The following is a 27,241-nucleotide window of genomic DNA, read 5'->3' on the forward strand; positions in this document are numbered from 1 at the left end:
CAAACTGTGAGCTGCAGAGTCTGATCATGTAGTGTGGCTTCATCACAACATGCAACTCCTTTCACATCACATGTACAGTCCTCATTTGATCCTTTGTTCATATAAAAATGTCAATTATACACATATGTTTAATGTTTATTTCATCTCATGCCTTCTCGGCAGTGCAACTGTTGAACCTGCATAATAAATGCGAGTCAAATCATCTCAGACTTGAACTTGATGAAGTCTCTGTCACACATTTGGCATCAGCTCTCTCTCTGTTCCTCTTTAATATGTGTATCTTTAGTACAACACAACCACTTGACATCTTTCAGTTTTGTACAACCACCGCCCCTTAGTTTCCATTTTCAGTCACAGTCTCTGTGAGCACAGGCACAAAGCATCACACCTCCAAAAAGAGGAACAAGTAGAAAACATAATACCCATGTATGGTGGGAGATGCAGAGTTCTTACTTCTTCTTAACTTATCATGAGAATATTTTCATATTTGCAAGTTAACAGACAGATAAATCCACAGACTGAGGCACAGACACACATTATACCATGATTTGTTGTAATATAGAGTAGATTTAACTGCATAAGCAACAAATATAGCTAACTTAACACATCTTTTAGGTTTAAATTATGAAAAGTTGGATACTCTGAACCTCTAAAAGCTTGTGGCCCATGAGGACCGTATGAGTGAAAAACAGAAAACTTTAAAGACCACTTAAATTAATATCTGCTCCTACATAATGCTACCAAGATGATCTGCTTGTCAAATTGTGTTTAATTCTGATCAACAGCACGATTGATACAACACAAGCTGGGATCTAGTCAGGCAAAAACAATCCAAGTAAGTGCCATAAAGTTAAGTTAAAGTCTGACAGACAGGAAGTGCACAGAGGCAATGCATATAGTGGATCTGAAGATTTCCCTTTTTCCAAAGTGCAGAGTTGCTCAGGAAGGATCTTGATCTTTAGGCTTTTCTTAAAGAGTGAGAGGTAACCTCTTCCACCACCGGGGACTACAGGAGAGTCAATGAAGGAAGGGATGAAGAAGGAAGGAAAGGAGGGAGGAAGGAAGGAAGGAAGGAAGGAAAGGAAGGAGGAAGGAAGGAAGCGAGGCAGGAAGAAGGAAGGAAAAGAGGGAGGAAGGAAGGAGAGAAGGAAAGAACTAAGGAAGGAAGGAAGGACAGAGGAAAGAAGGAAGGTAGGAGGGAGGGAGGGAGAAAGGGAGGGAGAGAGGAAGGAAGAAAGGAAGGACAGAAGGACAGATGAAGGGAGGAAGGTAGGGGGAGGAAAGAAAGAGAGAAGGGAGGGAGGAAAGGAAGGAAGGAGGGAGGAAGGAAGGAAGGAAAGAAAGAGAGAAGGAGGGAGGGAGGAAGGACAGACAGGAGGAAGGAAGGGAGGAAAGAAGGAACAGTCAAAACAGACGGGGTCAATTTGACCTGGGAGGACGACACAAAGGTTAAAGCAATTTCATGCTTCTAGTCACATGATGGGTATCGAATGAAGTACTCAGAAAAAACGTTTGTGTCTCAAATCGCCTGCAGACAGTTGTCTACAGCCTCTGCGTCTCAGATACACACTATGAGGATAAAAATAAGGCTGTGAAACAAGAGTTTACATCAGTGGGAATTCCCACTGACGTCAGGTGCTCTCAGACGCCACCCCCCTCCAAGTTCATGATATGACTTTTCAGCTGATGTAAGCTTTATGCAGCAGATGTTACAGCTGCTGTGATGTGGATGGAAAACTGTGACCTGAAGTAAATAATAAGCAATATATGGAGAAGTAATCAGACTGCATGAAATATGCACTGGTACTAATGTTTCTAACATCATTTCCAATTAATGGAAAAAAACTGTATGAGATCACATTTTGCCTCAGTATTAATAACCCAAACATTTACAGTGTGTTTGCTGACCTCCAGTGGTTCACTTCTCACCTTGCTATAAACATGTACAGGTGTATTCACTGCTGGGTGTGGTTACAGGTGCATCATAGTACAGGTCTGACTTCTGACAGAGGTGAAACAGACTAAAAACTTTCAACAAAGAGAGGGCAGCAAAACACAACTTTTCTGCCTGGCTACTCTTTAAATAAAGGGTCTAACTTAAGTATACACTAAAATGCAAAATGACCATTCTTAATGTTATGATAAAGAAAACATCTATGTTATGTGCTTAATCTATATGTGAGTTTAATGGTTTTGTCCAGAACCACAAAAATACATCACAAAAGTTCTTGATGTTTTGGCAAGATCGATCATTTCAGTGTTTAGTTGTGTTTTTGTCACTTTTTTATGCATGAAAAAAACTTTTGCACAAAGTGGGTGTCAGTGTAACATACTCTCCCCTGCTGGACCAGTTTTACATGACATGTTATTCATATTTATATACATATTTATTGATATGATTGTTGCAGCACCTGTAAAGAGGACAGGGGAGGGACCTGAACCAATATCAGCAACAGTTTTTTTTAGTTTGCCTCTTTTAGTTTTTTCTTGGCTTGATGGGACTGGTAGTCCTGTTTTTCATCTGTTTTAGGTTAGAGGGAAGAGCCCAGATCCTACGGCCCTATGTGGGCTGGTCTGGGGGTCTTCCCTTCTTTTTGTTAATTTTGGCTCACCCATCAGCCTTAGTTGGAGATTCTTGGTTCGCGTTTTCTTGATAAATGCATTATTTTTGACGGACAAACTGACTCTGGTGATTATGTTTGGCCTTTTTGGACAAGCTTCAGTAGTGTACAGAAGCATTTAATCGACATTGGTTGATCCCGCCTGAAATAAGAGGAAATGAACGGCTCCTCTCCAGACCCTACCTCAATTGTGGTAGGGTCTGGCGTTAGCCAGGCTAACATCTAACTGCACTGTGTAAATAATGCATTGATCATATGGAGCACCAGGTTGAAACCAGTACATTATGAATATCATTTTTATTAAAGATAAAATATTGAAAAAACAAAGTAAAGAACACAGATTCAAGTACATTTTACAGCTCTGCATTTTGTTTAGATCAAAATTAAGCTGCTAGCTCAGTTAACTGGCAAAACAGACAGACAGGAATTAGCCAATCACAAAAAAGTAGCTCAGTTTCTGCCCAGCAACAGGTTGCTATGGGCAGCTAAGGCCCTATGGTTGCTATGGCGATGTGAGAACCTGCTTGGGAAAATGTCCCCAGAATTTGGCTTCTGACAAGGTCCCGAACAATTGCAAACTATGAGAAAACCGTAACTCCTGTCCAAAAACCGAAAACACAGTGAGAAACACAGAAGCCGGCAGATTCTGACAGTGTTTATTTTATTCATATATTCCTTAAAATGAGCGAGTAAGCTCAGTGCGAAGACAGAGTGAGATTCTTTTGAAAGAAAAAGATGATTACATTAGGGTCAATGGGGTGCGAGACAGGTATCGCTGCCGGTCTCGGCCCCCCCCCCCTAAAATTATTTGTCTTCTCTTTACAGTTTGGCCGTGAGCTCGAGTTAAAAATAAAAATTAAGGTTATTTTTTACTGGTTCTCGCACTCAAGCTAACTGCTGCTCCCACTCTAACTTTGAAGAAAAAGTGATTTCCACTCCTCGTTTGACTGCTCATAGTTTGAAAAGTTTACATGTTATGTAAAAACAGTTTGGTATTTTTGGAGAGAGCACAAGTTTTCCTCCGTTTTAAAATTTGAATCACATTTCTATGTGCAGGTATAAGGGAGCTAGGTGACTCCGAAAAAAGGGGAAATTAAGGGGAAATTTTGTGGGTTACCATTCATTTCCAATGGAGAATTACTCCTAATAAATTTGGGAAAAATTGGAATTTCAACACCAAAAATCCAAAAGCAAAAACTGTGTGCAAAATGTTTGTGCTCTTACTGCTCCTATTTAAAACGTACTCAGGACAAGATTATTTGATTTCAACCAGATCTGCATAACTGGATAAACAGACTCAGTGCATTTGGTGTGTAAGGTGTAGAAGTGTGTCAGTGTGTTACAGGACATTCTGTCTGAGCCAATGTATTTCCCCAACAAACAGCAAATAACCAAACTGCACACAGTGTTCAACTCAGGACTTTATTGGTGTTCTACAGATGTCCACCATGTTTGAAAGTAAAGGCCAAAAAAAACTTCACTCCTCTTTCCTTCCTCTTCCCCAACTTCACATGCATAAATGACACCTCTTGTAAATGAAGATAAAGATAAATGAACAGTTATAATATTAAGCTACAGGCGCTTCAGTTACTCAATGTTTCACCTTGTTAGTAGATACAAAATTAAGTGCATTGCTTGAGCTAATCAATGTGTAATGTAGCAAATATTAATTTCTTATTGATAAAAGTAGAAGACAGTTAAACCACATATATCATGTTTCTCTAAAACATAATCAGATTATACAGTATTTCCTGTAGACGCCATGTTGATGACATAATGTTATTTACCATGTAGCTACTACACCCACAAAATCAACTTTAAAATTAAAAAATACTCACACATAATTACATTATAATCAGATGACTTCAAAATTAACAAATGATTTAAATACAATTATTCAAGTCTAAACTAATGCTAATGTAAAGTTTTAATAAGGTAAAAGCAAAAATAAAAATCATACCTAACCCAACTGGGGAAACTGAGCTTAGTGAGTGAGTGGTGAATTTTTAAATTAAAAGAGAGACACTTGAGTTTCTGTTGGGTTGTATTTCCAATAACAAAGAATATTTTACAAACTGATCATATGTTTTATGCATCAAGTATTAAATCTTAAAAGTAGCCAGTACAATATGTACGGGGTTAAAAAGTATAATATCTCTCTATCTATATATGTAGTAAAGTAGAAGTACAAAGATAATATGAGAAAATACAGCGCTTGAGTAAATATACTTAGTAACACTCCACCATGATTGGTGAGTTTAAAGACAGATCAAGACTCACTTCATCATTTTGTCACTGTTCTTAGTCAACAGGGCAAAAGAACAGAGAGCCAGTTTCACCGTGAATGTAGCAGCCAGGGTAAAGAGGCTGTGCGAACTTAGCTGTGTGGGTGTAGAAGTGACTCAGTTTGTTAGAGGAGACATTGTAAAAGGACAGAGTGCCACCAGGCCAGTCCAGATACACTCCGACACGTTTAACGACAGTAGAGGGAAGAGGGTAATGGTAAAACGCTCCGTCATGCCCTGAAAAAAGTGCTGGTACATTTCGACCCATATTGACACCAAAACACCATGACTTATCATTAGTTCCTAAAAATTTGTTACCATCGTTTTTCCTGACAACTTGGTTGTATGCGACACCTATAGCTTTATCTTCTTTATAACCATTACTCATTTCTACCTCCCAGTAATGGTGCCCAGTCAGCCCCTCTCTGCACAACACCTGATAGGAAACCTCAAACCTCTCTGGGTGATAAGGATAGTCCTGCTCTGCTCCTCGTGCCACTTTCTTGTTGTCATCAGATAGAATAAGGTTGTTGTTTACTGTGTTTGGGTCCAGGGAGAGATCACAGGCATCTGATGGAGAGAACAAAACACAATCTGTTATTCTTCATCGTCATCATCATTCACAGCAGTTTACAAGAGCATGCACATTTTCTAATACTGATATGTCAGTATAGTGATAGTGAAATTTGTAACTTTAGCAATGTGTCTATACTATGTCTACTAATATCTATACTTCTGAGGGATTCCCAACTTTTAAACACTAGTGTGTAAATATAAAATTGTATGTCTATTCTTAAAAGCTGCAGCATAGATAATTATCAAAATATTGTAAACAAATAACATAAAATACTTTATTTTTATGTTATTATCTTTATTGTTATTCTTCTTTTACTGAAGTAAATAAAATGCATGAAAAAATTACTTACACCACATTAAAGCACTTTTGTCTGTGATCTTCTCCACAGGAGGGACGGCAGGCTTTGAAAAATCCTCATTGACCAGAATGCCCTCCTTGTAATGGTAGATGGTCGCTCCTTCGTGTTTCTCATTTGCTATGGCCGTTGCAAGGAAACGGACACTGCTGCTGTTCTTGAGAAGTTTGGCAAGATCATGGAAAGCTTTGGCTTTATTTCTCATTTTGGTGAACACTTCATTTGAGCAGTAGTGTGTAGTCATCACATTAAGCCAGGGGTCATCACTTTCCACAGAGGTGAAGACAAAGCACAGAGTATCTTCTACATCTGGAGCAAGAACCTCTCTATCCAACTCTGACTGATTTGGAACTATCTTTGTGTTTGTTCCCTCCATCATGTCTACACAGGACCTAATGACATTGATCTCTCTCTCTTTGTGATCCAGCCACTTGCTTAATTTTTCATGACTGAACGGTGACTTGTCTCTGTCTTCCAAGAGTTTCATCAGTGAGCTCTCATCTTCTTTGCCTTCACGGATGGAGGGAAGTGTCTTCGCCATGGCCTGCTGAAGTGCAGATGTGTAATTATTACACTGTGTTTGGAAACTTCTCAGATTTTTGTGAATCTTTGGAAAGTTCTTTGACACTGTGTCTGCCAGACAATCGTTGCATCTCATTGCTATCTGCCTAAGATCTTCTAGAGTATCTTCAGCTTTCTTCAATATTACACTGCTGATCTCACCCTTTGACTCAGCAGCTTTGGAATGAAAATTCTTCAGCGGCATCATCCAGACCTTCAGTGGAACAGCATTCTCTCTATTTTCTCCCAGTAGCTTTGGAAGCTCTACATAGGTCTTCACTGCCTCTTCAAATGTTGCAGGGTTGCTTTCAAGAATGAGATCCCCGAAGAATTTGCAGGAGAATCTTTTTGTTAGGTCTTTTTCTTTTTCAGTCAGCTTGATCGAAACTTTCCCCCCAACATCAAATGATGGAATCATCTCTACCACAGCTTTCATGCTGCCCTGGATCTCCTGAACACTGCTAGTGTCTAACTTCTCACTGTCAAATACAAAGAAAGCATTTGCTCCATAAAGGATGCCAGTGACCACGTGTGTTGCAAGACCTTTCTTAATAACATCTGATTTTTGTGTGTTTCCAAGAGAAGTCAATGACAACTGCTTGAACTTGGTGGTAGTTTTGTACTGAAACGTCACTCTGCTCTGATTCTTGGATTTCTTCTGGTCATTCAGGTACTTGGCAGATCCTCCAACTTCAATCAGTCCACTCATGAAACTGACCTTCAGAGAAGCATCAACATCCAGCAAAAAAGACTTAGATTCAATGGAGTCAGATGCTGTAATCTGAAACTCACTGCTGGGATTAGGGGTTTCAGTTGTGTTCTCTTGTAGAGTTTTGTGATCCAACAAGTTGAAACCTGTAGAAATTAAACATCAATCATGTATTACAGCAGAAAACAAGATGTTTTTAACATTTAGCCACATGTAAAGCTAATGGATCTTTGAATCTTTGATCTGAAATGTGGTAAACCGAAACAACAAGTAGAATCCAGCTTTCAGTTATGTTTTTTCCTGAATTCCTCAGTTTAAAGTGAATTAATTAGTAAAGTCCACACTCACGACTCCATGTGCCCTCTGTCCAGAGCTGTGTTTAACCTTTGATGACAATATGAATAAATATACAATGCGCATTTGGAATAGCAAATGAACCAAAAATATTTTGCTTGTAAAAGGAGATCATTAAGAGAATTTGTTCTTATTCTTGAATTCAAAGTGTTGTCTTTGCATTTTAATGAGTTTTAATTGTTGACTGACAAAATATCTGCACCAATAAATGTTTTACTGGTTGCATTTTAGTTGCTGGTGTCATATTTCCCCTTTGAAACAAACTTGCTCTAGCAATTAATTAAAGGTTACTGTCATACTTATTTTGTTACATTTTTAAAAAAAATTTAGTCTGAACATCTGGAAATGGAGTTTAATAATATACAAAATACAAATCTATTTTAACTCAGGTAAAGTGTTATTTATGTTGAAATGAACAATTAAGTTAAAAGAAATGTTGGATAAGTTCAATAAATTCATTTAATTCAAATGAAAATATACTTTTAATAAAGCTAAAATAGATTTGCAAGCTCAACTACTCGAAGCAGTTAAAACAATTATCAAATCCAAGTCAACCAAACTAACACAGAGGTTAACGCAACACAGGATATTCAATCAAGATAACAAAAAGTTATGTTTTTTCATGTACCTCTCGGTGCAAAAAAAACAAAACAACTTCTATGCAAATAACAGCTGCAAAAAACATCTAATAGACAAAGACCAGTGCAAATTCCTATAAGCAGTTAGGTGGAGATATTAGCGTGTTCAGAGAGTTGGTGTTAACTGTGCTCTCATTAATCACAGTTAGATCCTGATTGATCTGATGTGAATGATGTTATGCTGTATGATGCTGCAGCCAGTTGTGAAACAGTTGTGACTGTGTGTTGCTCTCAGCTACAGATTGCAGATGTAAATATTGCGAAATTCACGGTGCTGTAACATTCTCAGAAAAAGTCTCTGGTGAAACACTGCCTGGCCCGCTGGCTGTGTGAAGACTGAGTCTGAGATTTCTCTGATTGATTCAGTATTGAACGTGTTTTGGTGATCAGTGACGCGCTGTCTGCTCTGAACACGTTATGCACATACAGTCACGTCAGTGAAGAGCAGTTATGTGCTATCAAATCAAATCTTTAGACTGACTAAAGAATTAAACTTTCACTTAAGCTGATTTTAAATTCTTGTCAGTAGATTTCAGATAGGCAGAATAAGTAATTACATCACTGTTCATCAAGTTTTACCTGGGATTAGTTTATCCTGCCGAGCGTCATACAGCATCCCCAGGGTGAAAGGTCGACCCAGCGCAGCTACATTCACGGTTTCTTCAGGCATGTTTTTGAACCTGTTGGTGAACATGATACAACACAGATTAAAAAACCTTCAGTATTTGATTAATCATCTGAAGTTAGTATCACATACACAGACAGAGAGGGCAAAATCAAGACAGAGATGCACAGTCAGCTTATTGGTCTTGTAAATATACAAGTTAAAATATAAAGAAAAAATATTGTCACCCTGTTTCTCCTTATCTGGTGCTGTTGTAGTCAAGACCGCACCAACCGAGACCAAGACATTACAGAGACCAGAGAGTACAGAGACCGAGACAAGACCAAGACTTTTAGAGGTTGAGACCGAGACAAGACCAAGACTTTTAGAGGTTGAGGCCGAGACGAGACCAAGACCATATATATCGAAGGAAAATCATAATAAAACATCAAAATGTGAGTTTTCTTTTTATTTAAGTTTGCTTATAAACAGAGGCAGACTTACCATTAGGCAAACACAGGCAATTGCCTGGGGCCCTGAGATTTCCAGGGGCCCCAAACATCTCATAAAAACTGATTAATAAAGGGTTCTTCGATTTAAAGTAATTATTATTGTTTTTAGTCTTAGCACTTAAAAATACATAAAAATGCTATCTATCATGATGGTTTTGACTGCTCCTCCCTCCCTTCTCATGCAATGGACTATTCCATGTTACTGCGCATGTGCAAGCTTGATTGAGGAAGACTGTAACAAAAAAAACTTGTTGGCGCGGTTTTGAGACGTTTTGAGTTGAGAAAAATGGAGCGGAGAAGAGGAGAAGGCGAGAGGAAAGTAAACAAGAGGTCGACCTTTTTCACAGTGACACCCAATCTAGGTACTCAACAAGCCCAGGGTTGGGGAGTAACGGATTACATGTAATGGCGTTACGTGTTTAAAATACAAAATACGAGTGACAACAGAGAAATTAACCCGTTAACTATTAATCTCTTAAACCCGAGAGCCCCCGCCGACAGGGGCAACAGCGCCCCCCATAACTTAAAAATGTCTCAGGGAAGTTAAACAAGCACGGATATACAAGTAGTCATATATACAACTTCCATGGAAGATGAATTGCAGATAACCTGCCTCGTTGTCCTCAATGCAAACACGGTCTTTGTCTCCATCTAGTGGTTTAACTGTGCTATTGTGACAGATTTAGCCAACAGCACTACTTCCTGGAAGGTGTGAACTTGCTGCTGGAGCCCAATTTTTTTCTTCATTCATCAATATTTAAGAATAAAAATTTTAATTCTAATTTCCCTAATTTCTGAGCTGTGGAAATTAATAATGGTAAAAGAAACTGATGAATGTTGACTCTTGGATGTCATTTTTCTTTAAATAGTATCAGTTGCAGGACAAAACGGACCACATTTGTGTTTTGTGTATTTGCATAACTTTTTCTCTTAAGACAGAAATAAGATTGTTCTGTAAAGCAAGTGTTAACTAAAATCAGTGTCCCAGATAAACCTGTTCAACTAGACCATTTTGAAGTAAGCTAAAAGTAATCCAAAAGTATTTAGATTTTGCTGTCAGTGTCAGCCGAGGAGGAGGTGAAGTGGAGAGTGACACAAGTGGCCCTTTTCATCACGAAGATGTGAGTATTAACCCTCCTGTTGTGCTCAGGTCAAGGAACGAAGGAAGGAAGGAAGTGGGGAAAGAATGAAATGAGGAAGGAACAAAGGAAGGGAGGAAAGAAGGAAGGAAGGAAGGAAAAGAGGAAGGAAGGAAGGAAATGAGGAAGGAATGAAGTGAGATAAAAGCAAATGAGGAAGGAAAGTAGGAAGGAAATGAGGAAGGAACGAAGGAAGGAAGGAAAGGAGGAAAGAAGGAAGGAAGGAAGGAAGGAAGGAGGAAAAGAGGAAGGAAGTAAGGAAGGAAGGAAATGAGCAAGGAAGGAATGATTAAGGAAGGAAGGAAGGAAGGAGGAAAAGAGGAAGGAAGTGAGGAACAGTCAAAAGAGATAGGGTCAATTTGACCCGGGAGCACAACAGGAGGGTTAAAGCGGTCGAAATGGTAAACTATATTAAATGCTGATGAATGTTCATATCAATTACAGTAAAAGCAAAGAGATGATTCACTTGTTTGATAATAATCCTCCAGAAAGATTTTAAGGACTTTATCTAGCTAGCTAGGAAATAGGAGAATTTTCTCAAATTCACATTTTTTAGTTGATTCAAAATATTAATAAAAGTAAAGGATAATAAATATTAAAAAACAACAAACAAACAAATACGACCTGATGGTACAAGAGGAAAGGAAAGAAAAAGTGGAAGAACACAAAGGAGAAAAAATTAGAAAAGGGACAGGAAGACAGAGAAAGGGAGATGAAGAAAACATCACAAAGAAAAAAGGGAGAAGGAAAGAAAGACAAAAGGTAAATTTGATAAAATTATACTGTTAAAATGTTTGTTCTCATAATTGACATTGTTATCTTTTGTGATGTCTTCCTTTTTTAGTGACACGAGATACAACAATATCCAGGCTGAACTTACTTGCTGCTGCCCACATTGAAGACCTTGTGTTGAGGTGAGAATAAAACTTTTGTCCGTGCAGTAGGAGAATGTGGAGAGCCCCAATGACTAAATACGCCCTATTTATAAACCACATTTAATTATAGCCGAGTTGGCACACTGTCGCTTTCCTCCTGTTGTGTCCAAACTCTGTGTGCCAGTCACTCTGACACTGACACCGGGCAACAGCTGTAGCTGGGGGAAATCTTTACACTACCAATGATATGAAGTTATTAGCTGTTTTTGAGAGGGTCCTTTTTCACTCTTATCAGTAAGGCATGGACAAAAAGCCTATCCGCGGTGGTCTTGACCGGTCTCGTTAAAAACTACAACACTACAGAAGAATTAGACTCATACTTACAAAACTACAGTAAAAACGAAAGTGAAAAACGATTTAACCCGCCGATGCACGTCGGTACAATTAACTACAAAACGAGCTTACTAAACATACTACATGTCTCAAAGTCATGTCACAACATTACCAAACAATTTCTAACACATTCACATTATATATTGAACAATGCTGAATTCAGAAAAACGAGTTTTACCGTACCTGTGGATTATAGAGAGAGGACCAAAGATAGCGTTTTACTATTGCCTGAACCAGGCCTGGACTGGCCTGGCCTGGCCCTGGACTTGTTGGTCCAGACCGGCCCACTACAATCCGTGCGCAGATACTGTGCCAACTCACGTTGATGTACATTTAAACACACACAACCTTAATAACAGTAGTATACTGAACAATATCCCTTATATTCTGGAGACTTGAATAGGCTTGAATTAGTTTTAACTGTATAATGTGAAACTGTTGAACGAGCTATAAACCATAAACACTGACTGAAACAAACATGTAAAGCATCATAGACTACATATGTGTTATGTTGTTAGATCAATGTCCTTCATGAACACATTGGACTGTGGGCACAAAGAAAGGTGCATGTTCACACTTAAAACACTTTAACTCTGGTGACCTGATTTGGGGGAAGTCATTATAGGTAGAAGAAAAATTGTGAAAGTAGCAGATCTACATGCTCAAACCACCTCACATTGCAACATGTGAGTTGTAAGCTTGCAGATTTGCTATTATGTGTTTCATCCTTTGATGAAAATAGTGGTTAATAAAAGCAACTAATCAATTAATCAGGATAGTATATGAATATGATTGTTTTCCAGTACTTTAGATAACTAGATTTAGGCCTAGTTGTAACACACCACACTATGCAGAGTTTGCTATTTATTATGTCAAGTAAAGTTCATAGACAGTTAAGTAACCGTTCCGAACATTTAATGAGTGTTTATCCACACCATGCTGGCAGGATCACACCTGCTGAAGACTGTATCACCACTTCCACATGGTGGAGAGTCTTCCTCAACCTGCTGCTGTACCACCATGGCAGCGGGAGCCTCACTCTGACACACCTGCTGCTGAGAGGATCCTGCTGCTAGCTGTGGCCACGCTGGCCACGCTGGCCCCGCAGCAAACACTTCTGACAGTTTATTGCTCTTAGCAGCATCGGTCGCGAGAGCTTTTCTTTTCTTTTCTCCGTTTTTCAGCTCCGCCTTTTCGTTTTTAAACCCGTATTTTCCATTTTGTAATTCCCGCTTTGTTTTTCGTGTGCTGGTGTGTTGTTGTTTCTCTCCCTCGCTCTCTCATCATGACTGCTTATCATTAAAGGTGATTGGACGAGGGAGGTCTAGAACATGCGTGGGTGGGACTCCTGGGTCTCTGTAGCATAGGGCCCTTGGACCAGGTATTCTTTAGACAGACAAGCCAATGGGCCTCTGCTGTGTCTGCAGGCTGCAGGGGAGCTCTGTGGGCCGGTGCATGTCTCTGACCCTGGGCCGGGAGAGTTACCATGGCAAGGCGCAGCAAAACATAAATTAACAAATACAAAATAAAAAACGGGCAGTCATTGGCCTATTATTACGGAAGCGCATTGCATTCACTGGATAAAAAAAAATAGACACCTTATCTCGTATTACTCTCTCTCTGCTCCTCGGGAGAGAGGAGCAGAGAGAGAGAGAGAGAGAGGAGCAGAGAGAGAGGAGTGTGCAAACACAAAGATGAGTGACAGTAGGAAAACAAGCTGCATTTCAATAGCTGTGAAAACACAAAGGCAGAATATAATGTTATTTATTTATGATTATTTTTACTCTATACAGGTAATCTTTGTTTTATTTGTCCAGATTTCACTTTTTATAAAAGCAACCGACTGATAAAAACAATCAATTAATCAATCATCAATTTGGGTGATAATCAGTCGACCCCCACTGTACAGTGTAACGCCTAATGTGGCACCTTTTTCTTATCTCGTAATTACGAGATCTTTTCTCCATAAGGTGTCTATTTTTTTTTTAACCAGTGAATGCAATGCGCTTCCGTACCCAATGGCCAATCCACCCCTGGCCTGAACTTGTTTATTTCTGAGCTGCGCATGAGCTGAGCTGGGTAGCTTCAGTCTCCCTAATGGATCCACAGCCGTACTAGAGCACCATCTAATGGCGTAAACGTGTATTACTTTGATGTAAAACCGTATGAATGTACCTGAATGTCTTTGTAAAATGTTAGTTATTTGAATAAATGTGAGAATGGTGGCGATGTTTAACTCAGTGGGTAGAGCACCTGCCTCATGTGTTTGAGGCTATAGTCCTCGCTGCAAGCGACCCCGGTTCAAATCCCGCGCCGAGGAGTCCTATCCTGCGTGTCATTCCCCCCTTTCCGCCTCCAGTTTCCTTACTTGCTTACCTGTACATTAAAGGCGAAAAATGTATATATATATTTTTAAAAAATTGTTAGAATAGTTTAATTATTAACAAAATATATGGAGCGTGCTTGTATACATAAATGTTTTCAACCTACTACATAAACAGTGTGCTATGTTTCATCTGATTATTTCTTTTAGTCAAAATAATCCAGAAATTACGCTTTTTAGAATTTGAATTCAAGATGTATAAGCTCAGATCAGTGAGGCATACAGGCCACAAATAAGTACAAGTTCAAAACTTGTAATGTTCACAAAAACTTAAGTTGATAAAAGAACCTAACAAAAGAAGTAGTGATAATATATGTATTATTACAGTGTTTATGTCTTAATGTTAAAATTGTTGACGGGGAACACAAAATTGTTTAAAATGAAATGAACACAACATTACTTAAATACACAAAGACCCAGGTCACCTGACAGTCACATGTTGCAGCATTACTGCTGGAGAGGAGTGCCTCGGAGCTGCAAACCTGTGGCACTAAAAAAGCCCCACAAAGTAGAAAATGAACCAAAAACTATGTGCAAAATGTTTGTGCTCTTACTGCTCCTATTTAAAACGTACTCAGGACAAGATTATTTGATTTCAACCAGATCTGCATAACTGGATAAACAGACTCAGTGCATTTGGTGTGTCAGTGTGTTACAGGACACTCTGGTCTGAGCCAGTGGACCAGTCCAGATACAAAATACATTTCTGTTTTACTCCAAACTGTAATTTCCCAACAAACAGCAAATAACCAAACTGCACACAGTGTTCAACTCAGGACTCCACTTTATTGGTGTTTTACAGATGTCCAACAGGTGTTACAGAAATGTTACGAAATTACAATCCAGCAGATCTTCAGCTCTATAAACATCAGCAACATTTTCAAAATCTAAACACCATGTTAAAGCCAATGTTGTGACTGCAGCATCAGATCACCACAGTGAGTAAATGGACTCTTGGTCAGGCTCAGAGTAGAAGGTCCAGAACCACAACCAGATAAACAAAGACTAGCAGAGGTTTCCTGAGTGGTACATTATACTTGTGTTAGAAAGATTAAAACATAAAACTGGAATCATCACTTTGTCAATCATTGTTGATATTTTGGTAATATAGATCCTTTAAATGCATTAACTTTTTTTTGCTTTTTCTTCTTTTTAATTATTATTATTTTTGCATAAAAAACAAAACAGCAACAACTGAACATTAAAAAACAAAAGATAAAACTTTGTCACCCCTCAGCACTATTTGAGTTACTTAATGTCCAAACATGTTTGAAAGTAAAGACAAAAAACATTTCCCTCCTCTTTCCTTCCCCTTCCCCAACTTTATATGCATAAATGAAACCTCTAGTAAATGAAGATAAAGATAAATGAACAGTTATAATATTAAGCTACAGGCGCTTCATCTACTCAATGTTTCTCCAATTAAGTACATTGCTTGAGCTAATCAATGTGTAATGTAGCAAATATTAATTTCTTATTGAGAAAAGTAGAAGACAGTTAAACCACATATATCATGTTTCTCTAAAACATAATCAGATTTCCTGTAGACACCATGTTGGTGACATAATGTTATTTACCATGTAGCTATTACACTCACAAAAAATCTACTTGGAATCAAAAAATATTCACACATAATTACATTATAATTGGATGACTTCAAAATTATCAAATGATTTAAATGCAATTATTTAAATCTTAACTAATTCTAATGTGAAGTTTTAAGTAGTTAAGGTAAAAGCAAAAATAAAAATCATACCTAACCCAACTGTGGACTTTGCCACAGGTGAAGTGAGTTTAAAGACAGACTCACTTCATCACTTTGTCACTGTTCTTAGTCAACGGGGCGAAAGAACACATAGCCAGTTCCGGTGAACATGTAGCAGCCAGGATAAACAGGCCTTGTGAAATGAGCTTTGAAGGTGTAGAGGTGACTCAGTTTGTTAGAGGAGACATTGTAAAAGGACAGAGTGCCACCAGGCCAGTCCAGATACACTCCAACACGTTTGAAGCCAATTGAGGGAAGAGGGCCAGACCACCACTTATCATTGTGTGCTGAAAAGAGCTTTGATTTGAAAGCATAAACACCAAAACACCAAGACTGAGCATTCATTCCCAAATGAATGTGTTCTTTCCCTTTCCTGCCAGTTTGTTTGTATGCGACACCTACACCTTTATCCTCATTATAATCCTCAGTCAACTCTACCTCCCAGTAATGGCGCCCACTCAGCCCCTCTCTGCACAACACCTGAGGGCAATCATCAAACCTCTCTGGGTTAACAGGATAGTCCTGCTTTGCTGCTCGTGTCACCTTCTTGTTGTCATCAGAAAGAATAAGGTTGTCATTTACTGTTTCTGGGTCCAGGGAGAGATCACAGGCGTCTGATAGAGAGAACAAACCACATCTGTTACTCTTCAATTTGTAAGGAGTGTAAAATAGTATGAACTATAATAACGATGTGAGCATCCACTATATGAACTATAACATCCTGTAAACAGCAGTGTCAAGCACGCGCTGCTTGCTCAAGATGCATTTACGACTGAGATTTTTGATATTACTGCTGTACGTTGTCAAAGAAATAAAAAGAAAAGCAGAAGGTTGGTGCTGATTCAGTGTGTTGATCAGAACTATTTCAGACACTAGTTGTTGTGATGTTTCAGTATTTACAGACCAAACTGACCCGCAGCAGCATGTTGATGAGTGGTGTGTAAAAGTGCATCACTGCAGCAGTTACACACACTATGAGCACGGATCTGAAGCCTGAATGATCTGCTAACTTTGTTGGTTTTTTTACATTATAATAACAAAGTTCCAGCATCTTTGTATAATAAAGAGAGACAAACCTATCTAAACAGATCACCTCTGGGTGTCATCCTGCTCCAATTTACAGCATCTTTCTTCTACTTGAAATGTCAGGCTGGATACAGATTTTGCCTTAATTCTCTTGTGTTGGTTGAGCACTTATGACATTACAAAATGAGACAAGGGATGTCCTTTTAAATTGTGTTATTATCATTTTCTACCTCAGCAGTTCATTCTCTGATCTGAACCTACACAGAAAATGTTTTATTCCTTTCACCTCCTTTATTAGTTTCTTTGTTAATATTTGCCAATTGTAAATTTCTCAACATGCAATGTATTATGGTTGTAAAATATATAAAATATATCTATTTGAAGGTAAGCAATGCCACATTTATAGCATTGTATCGTACTCCTTGTATCTAGATACATATCGGGTTGTGTTTGTTGGAGAGATGCACAGCCCTAGTGAATATGTAGTTAACTTCATATTAGTACATGCGAAACTGTATGTATGCTCTTAAAAGCTACAGCATAGATAATTATGAACATATTTTAAATACAACATAATAGTATTTGGATAAATTAAGTATAAAAGACTTAATGGTAAGTTAATGCTTAACTAAAAAAGTATTAAAGTAAAGAAAATGCATAAAAAATGACTTACACCACATTAAAGCACTTTTGTCTGTGATCGTCTCCACAGGAGGGACGACAGGCTTTGAAAAGTCATCAGTGACCAGAATGCCCTCATTGTAATGGTAGATGGTCGCTCCTTTGTGTTTCTCATTTGCTATGGCTGTTGCAAGGAAACGGACACTGCTGCTGTCCTTGAGAGGTTTGGCAAGATCATGGAAAGCTTTGGCTTTTTCTCTCATTTTGGTTAACACTTCATTTGAGAAGTACCAGGGTTCTTCATCAGTACTTCTTAATTTAAGTGAACGTGAGTAGTTCTGCATCGCTTTAAGGCAGCTGTCAGCACTTTCCAGAGAGGTGAAGACAAAGCACAGAGCATCTTCTACACCTGGAGCAAGAACCTCCTCATCCAACTCTGACTGATTTGGGACAATCTTTGTGTTTGTTCCCTTCATCATGTCTACACAGGACCCAATGACATTGATCTCTCTCTCTTTGTGATCCAGCCACTTGCTTAGTTTTTCATGACTGCATGGTGACTTTTCTCTGTCTTCCAAGAGTTTCTTCAGTGAGCTCTCATCTTCTTTTCCTTCATGGATGGAGATGACTGTCTTCGCTACGGCCTCTTGGAGTCCAGATGTGTAATTATTACGCTGTCTTTCGAAACTTTTCAGACTTTTGCGAATCTGTGGAAAGTTCTTTGACACGCTGTCTGCCAGACAATCATTTAATCTCATTTCGACCGTCCCAAGATCTTCGACATTATTTTCAACGTTCTTCACTAATCCAGTGCTGACCTCAGCCTTCAGCTCAGCAGCTTTAGAATCCAAATTCTTCAGCGGCATCATCCAGACCTTCAGTGGAACAGCGTTCTCTCTATTTTCTCCCAGGAGCTTTGGAAGGTCTACATAGGTCTTCACTGCCTCTTCAAATGTTGCAGGGTTGCTTTCAAGAATGAGATCTCCAAAGAATTTGCAGGAGAATTTGTTTGTCAGGGCTTTTTCTTCTTCAGTCAGCTTTATGTCAACTTTCCCCTGAATATCAAATGATGGTATCTTCTTTATCACAGCTTCCATGTGGCCCTGGATCTCCTGAACATTGCTCGCATCTAACTTCTCACTGTCAAATACAAAGACAGCATTTGCTCCATAAAGGATGCCAATGACCACGTGTGTTGCTGAGCTCTTCTCAATATCAACTTTCTGTTGCTCGTCCAGGATTGCAAATTTATTCATGGACAACTGCTTGAAGTTGGTGGTAGTTTTGTACTGTAAGGTCACTCTGCTCTGATTCTTGAATTTCTTCTTATCATTCAGGTACTTGGCAGATCCTCCAACTTCAATCAGTCCACTCATGAAGCTGACCTTCAGGGAAGCTTCAATATCCAGCAGAGAGGACTTGGATTCAATGGAGTCAGATGATGTAATGTGAAAGTCACTGCAGCGCTGAGAGGTTTCAACTGTGTTCTCTTGTAAAGTTTTGGTATCCCACAACGTGAAACCTGTAGAAAACAGAAAACATCACCAGTCTATTAAAATGAGTAAAATCCAAAGCTTAGAAAACATGGCACAGAATTTGAATGCTGTCAGGTTATTCATAAAAAGAATTTTGCACCTGCAAAAACTGCACAAATGAGACAAAACGAAATTGGAAATCATTATGTTGAAGCAAATCATCGTTGTGGGATTGAGAAAGTCATGATTTCCACGAGAGGAGGTGATGCTCTGAAGAAACTGTCCCAGAGAGAAATTTTGTAATCTATATGTCCCTTTATTGCCATATAGTGTATGTGCTTAATAATGAATTAGTAATGGCCAAAAGTTTTATTATGTGTATGATGAAAATCAGATTTAATTGTAAACTTATGACTGGTCCCTGCATAATAATAATAATATGAATAACAACAATAATAATAATAATGATAATAATAATAATATTAATAATCAATTACAATAAACGCATACTTAAAATAGTCTTTAATTATTTAAACTATAGTTCACATTTCAAATGCCAGAGGAGAGACATGGTAATGACTTCAACTGATAAAAAAATAAAATCAGTGAGGGATTGAACAGACATTTCCAAAGCAACATTATTTCACAAGAAGCAGTTTGAGATGGTGAAATGAGTATCATTGATATAGAGAGGGCTTCACTTGACTATCATAATGCAAATGTATTACCTAAACAGCCACTGTGCAGAACACACTCAATACTCATCAATAAATGGACAGACATCAACTGTAGTGAACAGTAGCTTCAGTGAAGCCTGGCAGGGTTTGTTTACACATGGCAGACCGCTTCCTGACTCAACATAAATGCCTAACCACGTAGCTGATGTATGAACCTTCTACCAGCAGGGGGTGCAAACAGACTACAACACAGTCACAGAGACCATAACTTATAATGGCCTGCTTATGGACATTACAACAACATCATGAGATATTGCAATACGTATTATCAGGCTCCAAGTTGTGCACTTGTGTCCATAACTGAACCACCAGTGGTTCAGATCGTCAGCATGCTATGAGGATTCTCGTGTGATCTCATGAATCCAGCTAACTAACACTTTTTCTGATTCTTCGTCTTTAATTTTTGGTTGTCTAAAAAATGAAGAAAGGAATCTCTGCACACCTGAGTAGTGGCAGGTGCATAAGAGGAAGGTGCTATAAAGAAATGAAAAAACATTAATGTTACTTATGAACGCATGCCTGCCTTGATATCAGGTTGGGCTGGGCAATCTATTGAAATTATATCGATATCATGATATGAGACAAGATATCGTCTTCAATTTTTGATATCGTGATATCGTGATATGTCATCAGAATTGTCTTTTCTTGATTTAAATGTTGCATTACAGTAAAATATGTAATTTTCTGAACTTAACAGACTGTTCTAGCCATTCTGTTATTGACCTTTTACCCACTTTTTCATTATATCTACATTACTGATGATTATTTATCAAAGATTTCATCGTGTAAATATTTTGTGAAAGCATCGACAGTCATCTCTACAATATTGTTGTAATATCGATATTGAGGTATTTGGTCTAAAATATCGTGATATATGATTTTATCCATATCGCCCAGCCCTAATATCAGGCATGTAGCTTGACACCAGGCATGTGAACCTAACTACACTGCTCTTTATGAGACATATTGAGCTGCTTTACTGCAGAGAAGAAGGCCCTGCACAGGGTGGTGAAAGCTGCACAGAGAATTGTGGGAGCCAGCCTACCCACCACCACGGACATTTACATTGCCAGATGCAGGAAAAGGGCCTCCAGCATCATAAAGGACCACACACCCCATACACTTACTGTTTGCCCCTCTCCCCTCAGGCCAGAGGTGTAGGAGCATCAGGAGCAGAACCACCAGACTCAACAACCGCTTCTATCCACAACCTGTTAGGCTGCTGAACTCTGTTGGTCCCTTTAAAACCCTGCACATGTGCAATATTGGCTAAATGGTGCTGGGAACCACAATTTTAATGTAATTTTATCTGATAATTTATTTATTTTCTATTGTTATTTATCTATTTCTATATTGTCATTTTATTTGCTCTTGTCTTGACCGGGCCTCAGTTCTTAATTTCATACCTCCTCATGTCCATGCATATGTTGTTGGATAATAAAGTATCCTTGAATCCTATTTTGTTGTATTAAAAGCCTGCTATATTATCCATTGTGTCAAATCTTCATCTGAAAAGTAACTAAAGTTGTCAAATAAATGTAGTGGAGTAGAAAGTACAATATCTCCCTCTGAGATGTAGAAAGTAGCATCACATGGAAATACTCGATTACTCACGAGTACATCAAAACAGCTTGAAACAAAAAGTATGGACTTGTTATGTTATACAGCTTGCAGTGTAATGTAATATGAGTAATGTCTTACCTGGGATCAGTACACCTTTACGAGTATCATAGAGCATCCCCAAGGTGAAAGGTCGACCCAGGGCAGCCATCTCTATTGGATAAGAGGTTGTCATGTTGTCAACCTGAGGGAAAACATAAAATTAATGCCATATTTCATCTACATTTGTTAAAACTGTCTCAATCATTGTTGTAACTTTCTCTCCCCGTCTCTCACCAGTTTGTCCTTACCTGGAAAAGTTGTGTAGCTCAGATCATTTCAGTGTGGCTTTGAACTGGAGCTGCCAGTTTGATCTGTTTGATCTGGTTTCATATGGTGACTTATATTCTAGTAGATGATCCAGCCCTCTCTGGACTCGCCCCTTGACACACCTCCAGCACAGCATAAATGTCATGATTCATTTCTTTAGATTGAAATAGAAAATAACACAAGTAGGTCACAAGTATGCCATACATCTCACAACTTTATATTGAAACTCACTTGATATCTTTTTTAGTATGCCTTCTTGCAACTGTGACATGGGAACATTACTTCTTAACACTATCTAACAACAGTCAATATCTTTGAAAAGAAACCTAATGGTGCCCAAATTATGTTAATGATCAAGTTAGGAACTTTAAACTAACTTTAAAGTTAGCTTTATACTCTTGACTCAGGCTTTCTTTTAAATATGGCGCCAGTTGTACAGTATGTGTGTCAAAATCAGCATTTCCTATCAACAGGACATGGGAATGTTGAATATGTAATTCTGACAGCAAGCGTTTAGGAAGGGTACTGCAGCCCACATTCATCAGAGAGAGCTGTCTCTCCTCGCCTCTTCCTCCCTGAGATGAAGTTACCAGGTTGGACGTGATCCTGCACGAGCACGAGAGGAGCACAACATTCATTCACGAGGAAGAGACTTGTACAGGTAAGAGGAACAGCTGATGTGTTATAAACGAGCTCCTGGTGATTCTCATAACTCTCTCATTTAAAGGCTGGCTGTGTTTATCTCACGTAAACTGACGTTACTAGTTAGTAACAAGTATGTATAACAAACCACTCCGGAAATACACACTTCAGTGCTTCTTTTTCCTTCTGTGAACTAAGTTAAATAAGTTTTTCGCCCCATGAGGAAACACCGCAAGTCGGCACGATGTTTATAACGTGATCATTAAATCCTCCTATGTTAAACATGACGTCAAATTTAACGGAAGACCCCAGTAACGCGAATATAAACAGTCCGTTTTATCTGGTGACAAACATGATCAGTGTCTGATAATGACGTGTTGCCTTTACTGTCGCCGTTTTATTATCTTCCTGTATTTGACCAGCTTTACAAAAGCCACTTGGTTAGATAAAGATCGGTCTGTGGTTAAATGGTCACTTGCACGTTAAGGGACAGCGTGTATTTTTGGAGCAGTTGTGTGTTGTTTTTTAAATCATCGTGCTTCGTCATTAACCGTCGGATTAATGACGAAGCACGTGAGTAACGGAGTACTAACCTACTGTTCTTCCTTGATGCAGAGAGGTGAGGAGGCAGAGGAGGAGAAAACACAGGTTCCTAAAAGAAAGAAGGGCTCAGACTGAGGTTTGTGTTTTCATCGATCTTGGCATTAACAAACTAAATGGGGAGAAAAAGACTGAAACATTATGCAAAATGTAAAACTACATGCTATGCTATGTTGACTTTCTGTGATGTAAAAATAAAGTACTCTACTGTAAGTAAAATACTGTTGTAATATGATTTGTAAAAACACCACATCAATCAGTAAAGGTATCCCATAAGAGCGGATGAAAGAAAGAAGACATTTAAAATTGTATTGTAAATTCTATAAACAGAGAAATACAGGTAGTTATATCCACACTAAAGGGACTCAAAAGATAGTATTGTAATCAAATTAAGTTACTGAAAATGGTTGTGACAGAGTTAGAGTAGTGATGAGTGAACTATTTCTTAGAAGTAATTTGCGGCGCATGACTAAAATAACAGTAAGAAGTGTCAAAAAGTGAAGGGGCCTTATTTATAAAATCTTATATAGATATAATCAAACATTTTACACACAATAGAATCCACTCCAACGCTGAGTGGCATTGCTGCTCCTCAGTCTGTCTGGAAAGCTAGCACTGAGACTGCAATTTTTTGCATTTTTTGCTTTGTTCTGTGGACTAGTTCTTTAGCACAGAGTGATGTAGTAAAGAAAGGGTAGTAGTTTGTGTCTGTGGGTTAATTGATGTCATACATACAATCAGGCCTTGTGTTTCATTAAGCCCAAGAAAAAGAAAGGTGCTACGTATAAAGACCTCTGCTGACTTTGGTTGGTACAGGGAGAAGCAGGTCAAGCCTTGTGGGCTCATCAGTGTCCCTCATCTGGGCGTTCCTCTGCCAGTCAGTCTCTTGTAGAGAATGTGAGCCTGAAGATTTTAATTTGGCCGGATACAATATTTTCTCAGTTTTTAGAGTGAGTGTATGAACTATATCTTCTGGTATTTGTCTTGTATAGTCTCATGAATGGATCATGTACATAGTGACGAAAACATGTAAATTGTGACTTTTGAGTCTTCTCATTATACATAACACTTTCTGTAGTAGCCTATTATGCACAGAGGTGGTGGTACTAATGGTTGGTTTGGTAAGAGCTGAACCATTGAAACAACATAAAGTATTCACTATAATAATAATAAGAGACCATCAGTATAGCTGTGGATTCTTGAATTGGAGGTAATTCCTCTGCTGTCAAGATGTGGTCAGTCTTAACACACAAAAACCACCATGTTGAGGTCAAAGCCAGTAGTCCATGGATAAAACAGAATTGGGCCCTGAGATGGGGATTTTTATTATTAGGCAATCACATGAAACAAGTAGGTACAGTCTACAGGTCTGCTAAATATCCACATCCATGTTATTTTCCACAAGTCATATTTTTAGACAGCTGGCTTTGACTTCTCATTATACTTTTGCTTATAAAGTCTCAAATTAGTACCACTGAGGTCAAGGCCGGCCCTAGGACTTTGGTGGCCCCAAAACACTTCAGACACAACCACCAAAACCACCAAATAACAGTTGCTGCTCACTGAATGAACATGAAGACACACACTAGAGATGGAAAATCAATTAACAACAACTCTGACTTTATATGAAAACATACATTTATTATAATGTGTGAAATGGATCTATAGGTTGTGCTGGTGCTGGATGTTGGGGGGTAGCAGACGAAACATGAGTGGAGTTTATAGAAGGCTGTAGTTCAGCAGTTATGATCTCTGGAGCCGCAGAGACCCTGAAGTCTCTGACCATGTTCCCTCAGCAGCAGTCATTTCAAGAACACAGTAACTTTACATATTTAAGTGTGTAACTGTGACTAAAAAAAAAGATTAATCAGATCTGTTGCTGTGCACAAATATTGCGGCCAAATCTTAGGAAGTCTCACCAAGCTCACTGTCCCCGGACGCATCATCCTCTGTTCCATCCAGTGAAAAAACAAAGTCAGTGAATCTTTTATTCTTCAGATCTGTGCTTATACTGTGTGTCACTGTCACAGCTCAATAAAAGCTGCTCATCTGTGCGCTTTTACACATTGTTCACATAAAAATGTAAATTATACACATATGTTTAATGATTATTTCATCTCATGCCTTCTCAGCAGTGCAACTGTTCAACACCTGCATGGTAAATGCAACGCAAATCATGTGAGACTTGAACTTGATAAAGTTTCTGTCACACGTTTGACCTCAGCTCTCTCTCTCCTCCTGTTGAATATGTGCGTCTTTCAGAAACCACAAACACTTGACATCTCTCACTTTTGTACAGCCCCATCCCCCCTTAGTTTCCATATTCAGTCACAGTCTACGTGAGCACATGCACAAAGTATCAAACCTCCAAAAAGAGGAACAAGTAGAAAACATAATACCCATGTATGGTGGGAGATGCAGAGTGAAACTTTATCATGAGAAAATGTACGGATATAGCTGCAAAATATAATTTAGGTTATTATAATTATGAAGAGTCGGTTACTCTAAACTGTAAAAACTTCTGGCTCATAAGAAAAACTGAAGTACAGAAATAAAATAAATAGGTATAATTATCCAAACTGTTCTACACTTTGGCAGAAAATTGTGTTCATGTTGAACCACATCAATCATAACTGAAACACTTGGTTGCATGCAAACCTGAAGACTGTCCTGCCCAAATTCTATCAGCATGTCCAGTGCACCATAAGAGGAAAAAACACTCTCAACCATGTTTATAGCAACATTAAGCATGAGTTTAAAGCCTCTCCTCTTCCACACCTAGGTCAGTCTGACCACATCTCCCCATTTATAACCCCAGCATACAGACCTGTTATCAACACAGTCAAAACAACTGCAAGGGTGATACAAGTGTGCTCAGATGGAGGTTCTGAACAGCTTGTGGACTCCTTCATTCGCACTGACTGGACCATATTGAAGAATGATGACACTGACATTTCCACTGTTCTGTTTTACATAAAAAGCTATGTGGACATAGTGACCACTACAAGACAAATCCATGTATTCCTCAACAGCAGGCCATGGATTACAAAAGACGACCGACTCCTGCTGAAGGCCTGCAACAGGGATTACCAGTGCAGTAACACAACAGTGTTGTCTGGTCGGAACTGAAGAGAGATGTTAAAGCAGCCTACAAGAGGAGGGTGATGGTCACTATGATAACTCAAGCCTCCGTCATGCATGGCAAGTTGTACAGCACATCAGAAAACAAAACAACACCAACCTGACCACTGCTGTCACGACCACTGCTCCATCCATAGACGCCAGCTGCCTCATCATACAGACTGTGGACATCACATGCACACGCCGTACATTTAATGTACGGAACGCAGGTGGCCTGGATGGCATCCCAGGATGGGTCCTCAGAAACTGTGCTGTGGAATTAACAAAGGTATTTACAAATATCTGCATTATTTCCCTATCTCACTACACTGTTCCCACCTGCCTAAAGACATCCACTGTAGTGCCAGTTCCCAAGCAGTCTGTGATTGTCATGGATGCTCCGTCCACATCTAACATTTCCTCGTGTGTTCTTGTGTTTCGCCTTCCCCAAAGCTTCAGTGTCCTTGTCAGTCTCTGTGTTATGTGTCAGGCTGCTGTTGTGGGCGGATCCTTCTCTCTCTGGTTGCTGACTTCCGCCTCCATTCACCTGCATCACATTCCACACCCAGTCAATCATATTGAACTGATCCTCATCTACTCATCAAGCTGCAGTGTATATACAGTATCTCACAAAAGTGAGTACACCCCTCACTTTTTTGCAAATATTTTATTATATCCTTTCATGGGACAACACTATAGAAATTAAACTTTGATATAAGTGTACAGCTTGTATAGCTTATAGATTTACTGTTACATTGTATCAAAGTTTCTAAGGCCCTATGGTTGTTATGGGCAGCTAAGGCCCTACGGTTGCTATGGCGATAAGAGAATCTGCTAGGGAAAAATTCTCAAAATGTCCCCAGAATTTGGCTTCTGACAAGGTCCCGAACAATTGCAAACTGTGACAATACCGTAACTCCTGTCCAAAAACCGAAAACACCGTGAGAGACACAGAGGCCAGCAGATTCTGACAGTGTTTACTTTATTCAGATATTCCTTAAAATGAGCGAGTAAGCTCAGTGCGAACACAGAGTGAGATTCTTTTTTTTTAAAAAAACGTTTACATTAGGGTCAATGCCGGTCTCGGCCCCCCCCATTTAAATTTTGTGCAGACCCCGCCTGTCAACGTCACATTTTATGAATCCCAACACCTATGTCTACATTTTGACTTAAAATTATTTGTCTCATTTTTACGGTTTGGCCGTGAGCTCAAGTTAAAAATAAAAATTAAGGTTATTTTTTACTGGTTCTCGCACTCTGGCGCTTCCACTCTAACTTTGAAGAAAAAGTGATTTCCACTCCTTGTTTGACTGCTCATAG

At 38.9% G+C, this 27,241-nt stretch overlaps 2 protein-coding genes across 2 annotated transcripts; both read right to left on the reverse strand.

The window, feature by feature from the left end:
* Positions 1-4,922: 4,922 nt before the first annotated feature.
* Positions 4,923-8,770, reverse strand: LOC128381839 (neoverrucotoxin subunit alpha-like). Its single transcript, XM_053341866.1, has 3 exons — positions 8,680-8,770; positions 5,833-7,254; positions 4,923-5,476 (listed from the first exon to the last, which is right to left on the reverse strand). The coding sequence occupies exons 1-3, from the start codon at positions 8,768-8,770 to the stop codon at positions 4,923-4,925; spliced, it is 2,067 nt and encodes a 688-aa protein (XP_053197841.1).
* Positions 8,771-15,837: 7,067 nt separating this feature from the next.
* LOC128381840 (stonustoxin subunit beta-like) lies at positions 15,838-21,401 on the reverse strand. The gene is made up of 4 exons (XM_053341867.1): positions 21,332-21,401; positions 17,471-18,940; positions 16,092-16,385; positions 15,838-16,058 (listed from the first exon to the last, which is right to left on the reverse strand). Exons 1-4 carry the CDS (start codon positions 21,399-21,401, stop codon positions 15,838-15,840), a joined length of 2,055 nt encoding a protein of 684 aa, XP_053197842.1.
* Positions 21,402-27,241: the final 5,840 nt, after the last annotated feature.

This window comes from Scomber japonicus, chromosome 20 (genome assembly GCF_027409825.1).
Source record: "Scomber japonicus isolate fScoJap1 chromosome 20, fScoJap1.pri, whole genome shotgun sequence".
In the NCBI taxonomy this organism is placed as follows: Eukaryota; Metazoa; Chordata; class Actinopteri; order Scombriformes; family Scombridae; genus Scomber; species Scomber japonicus.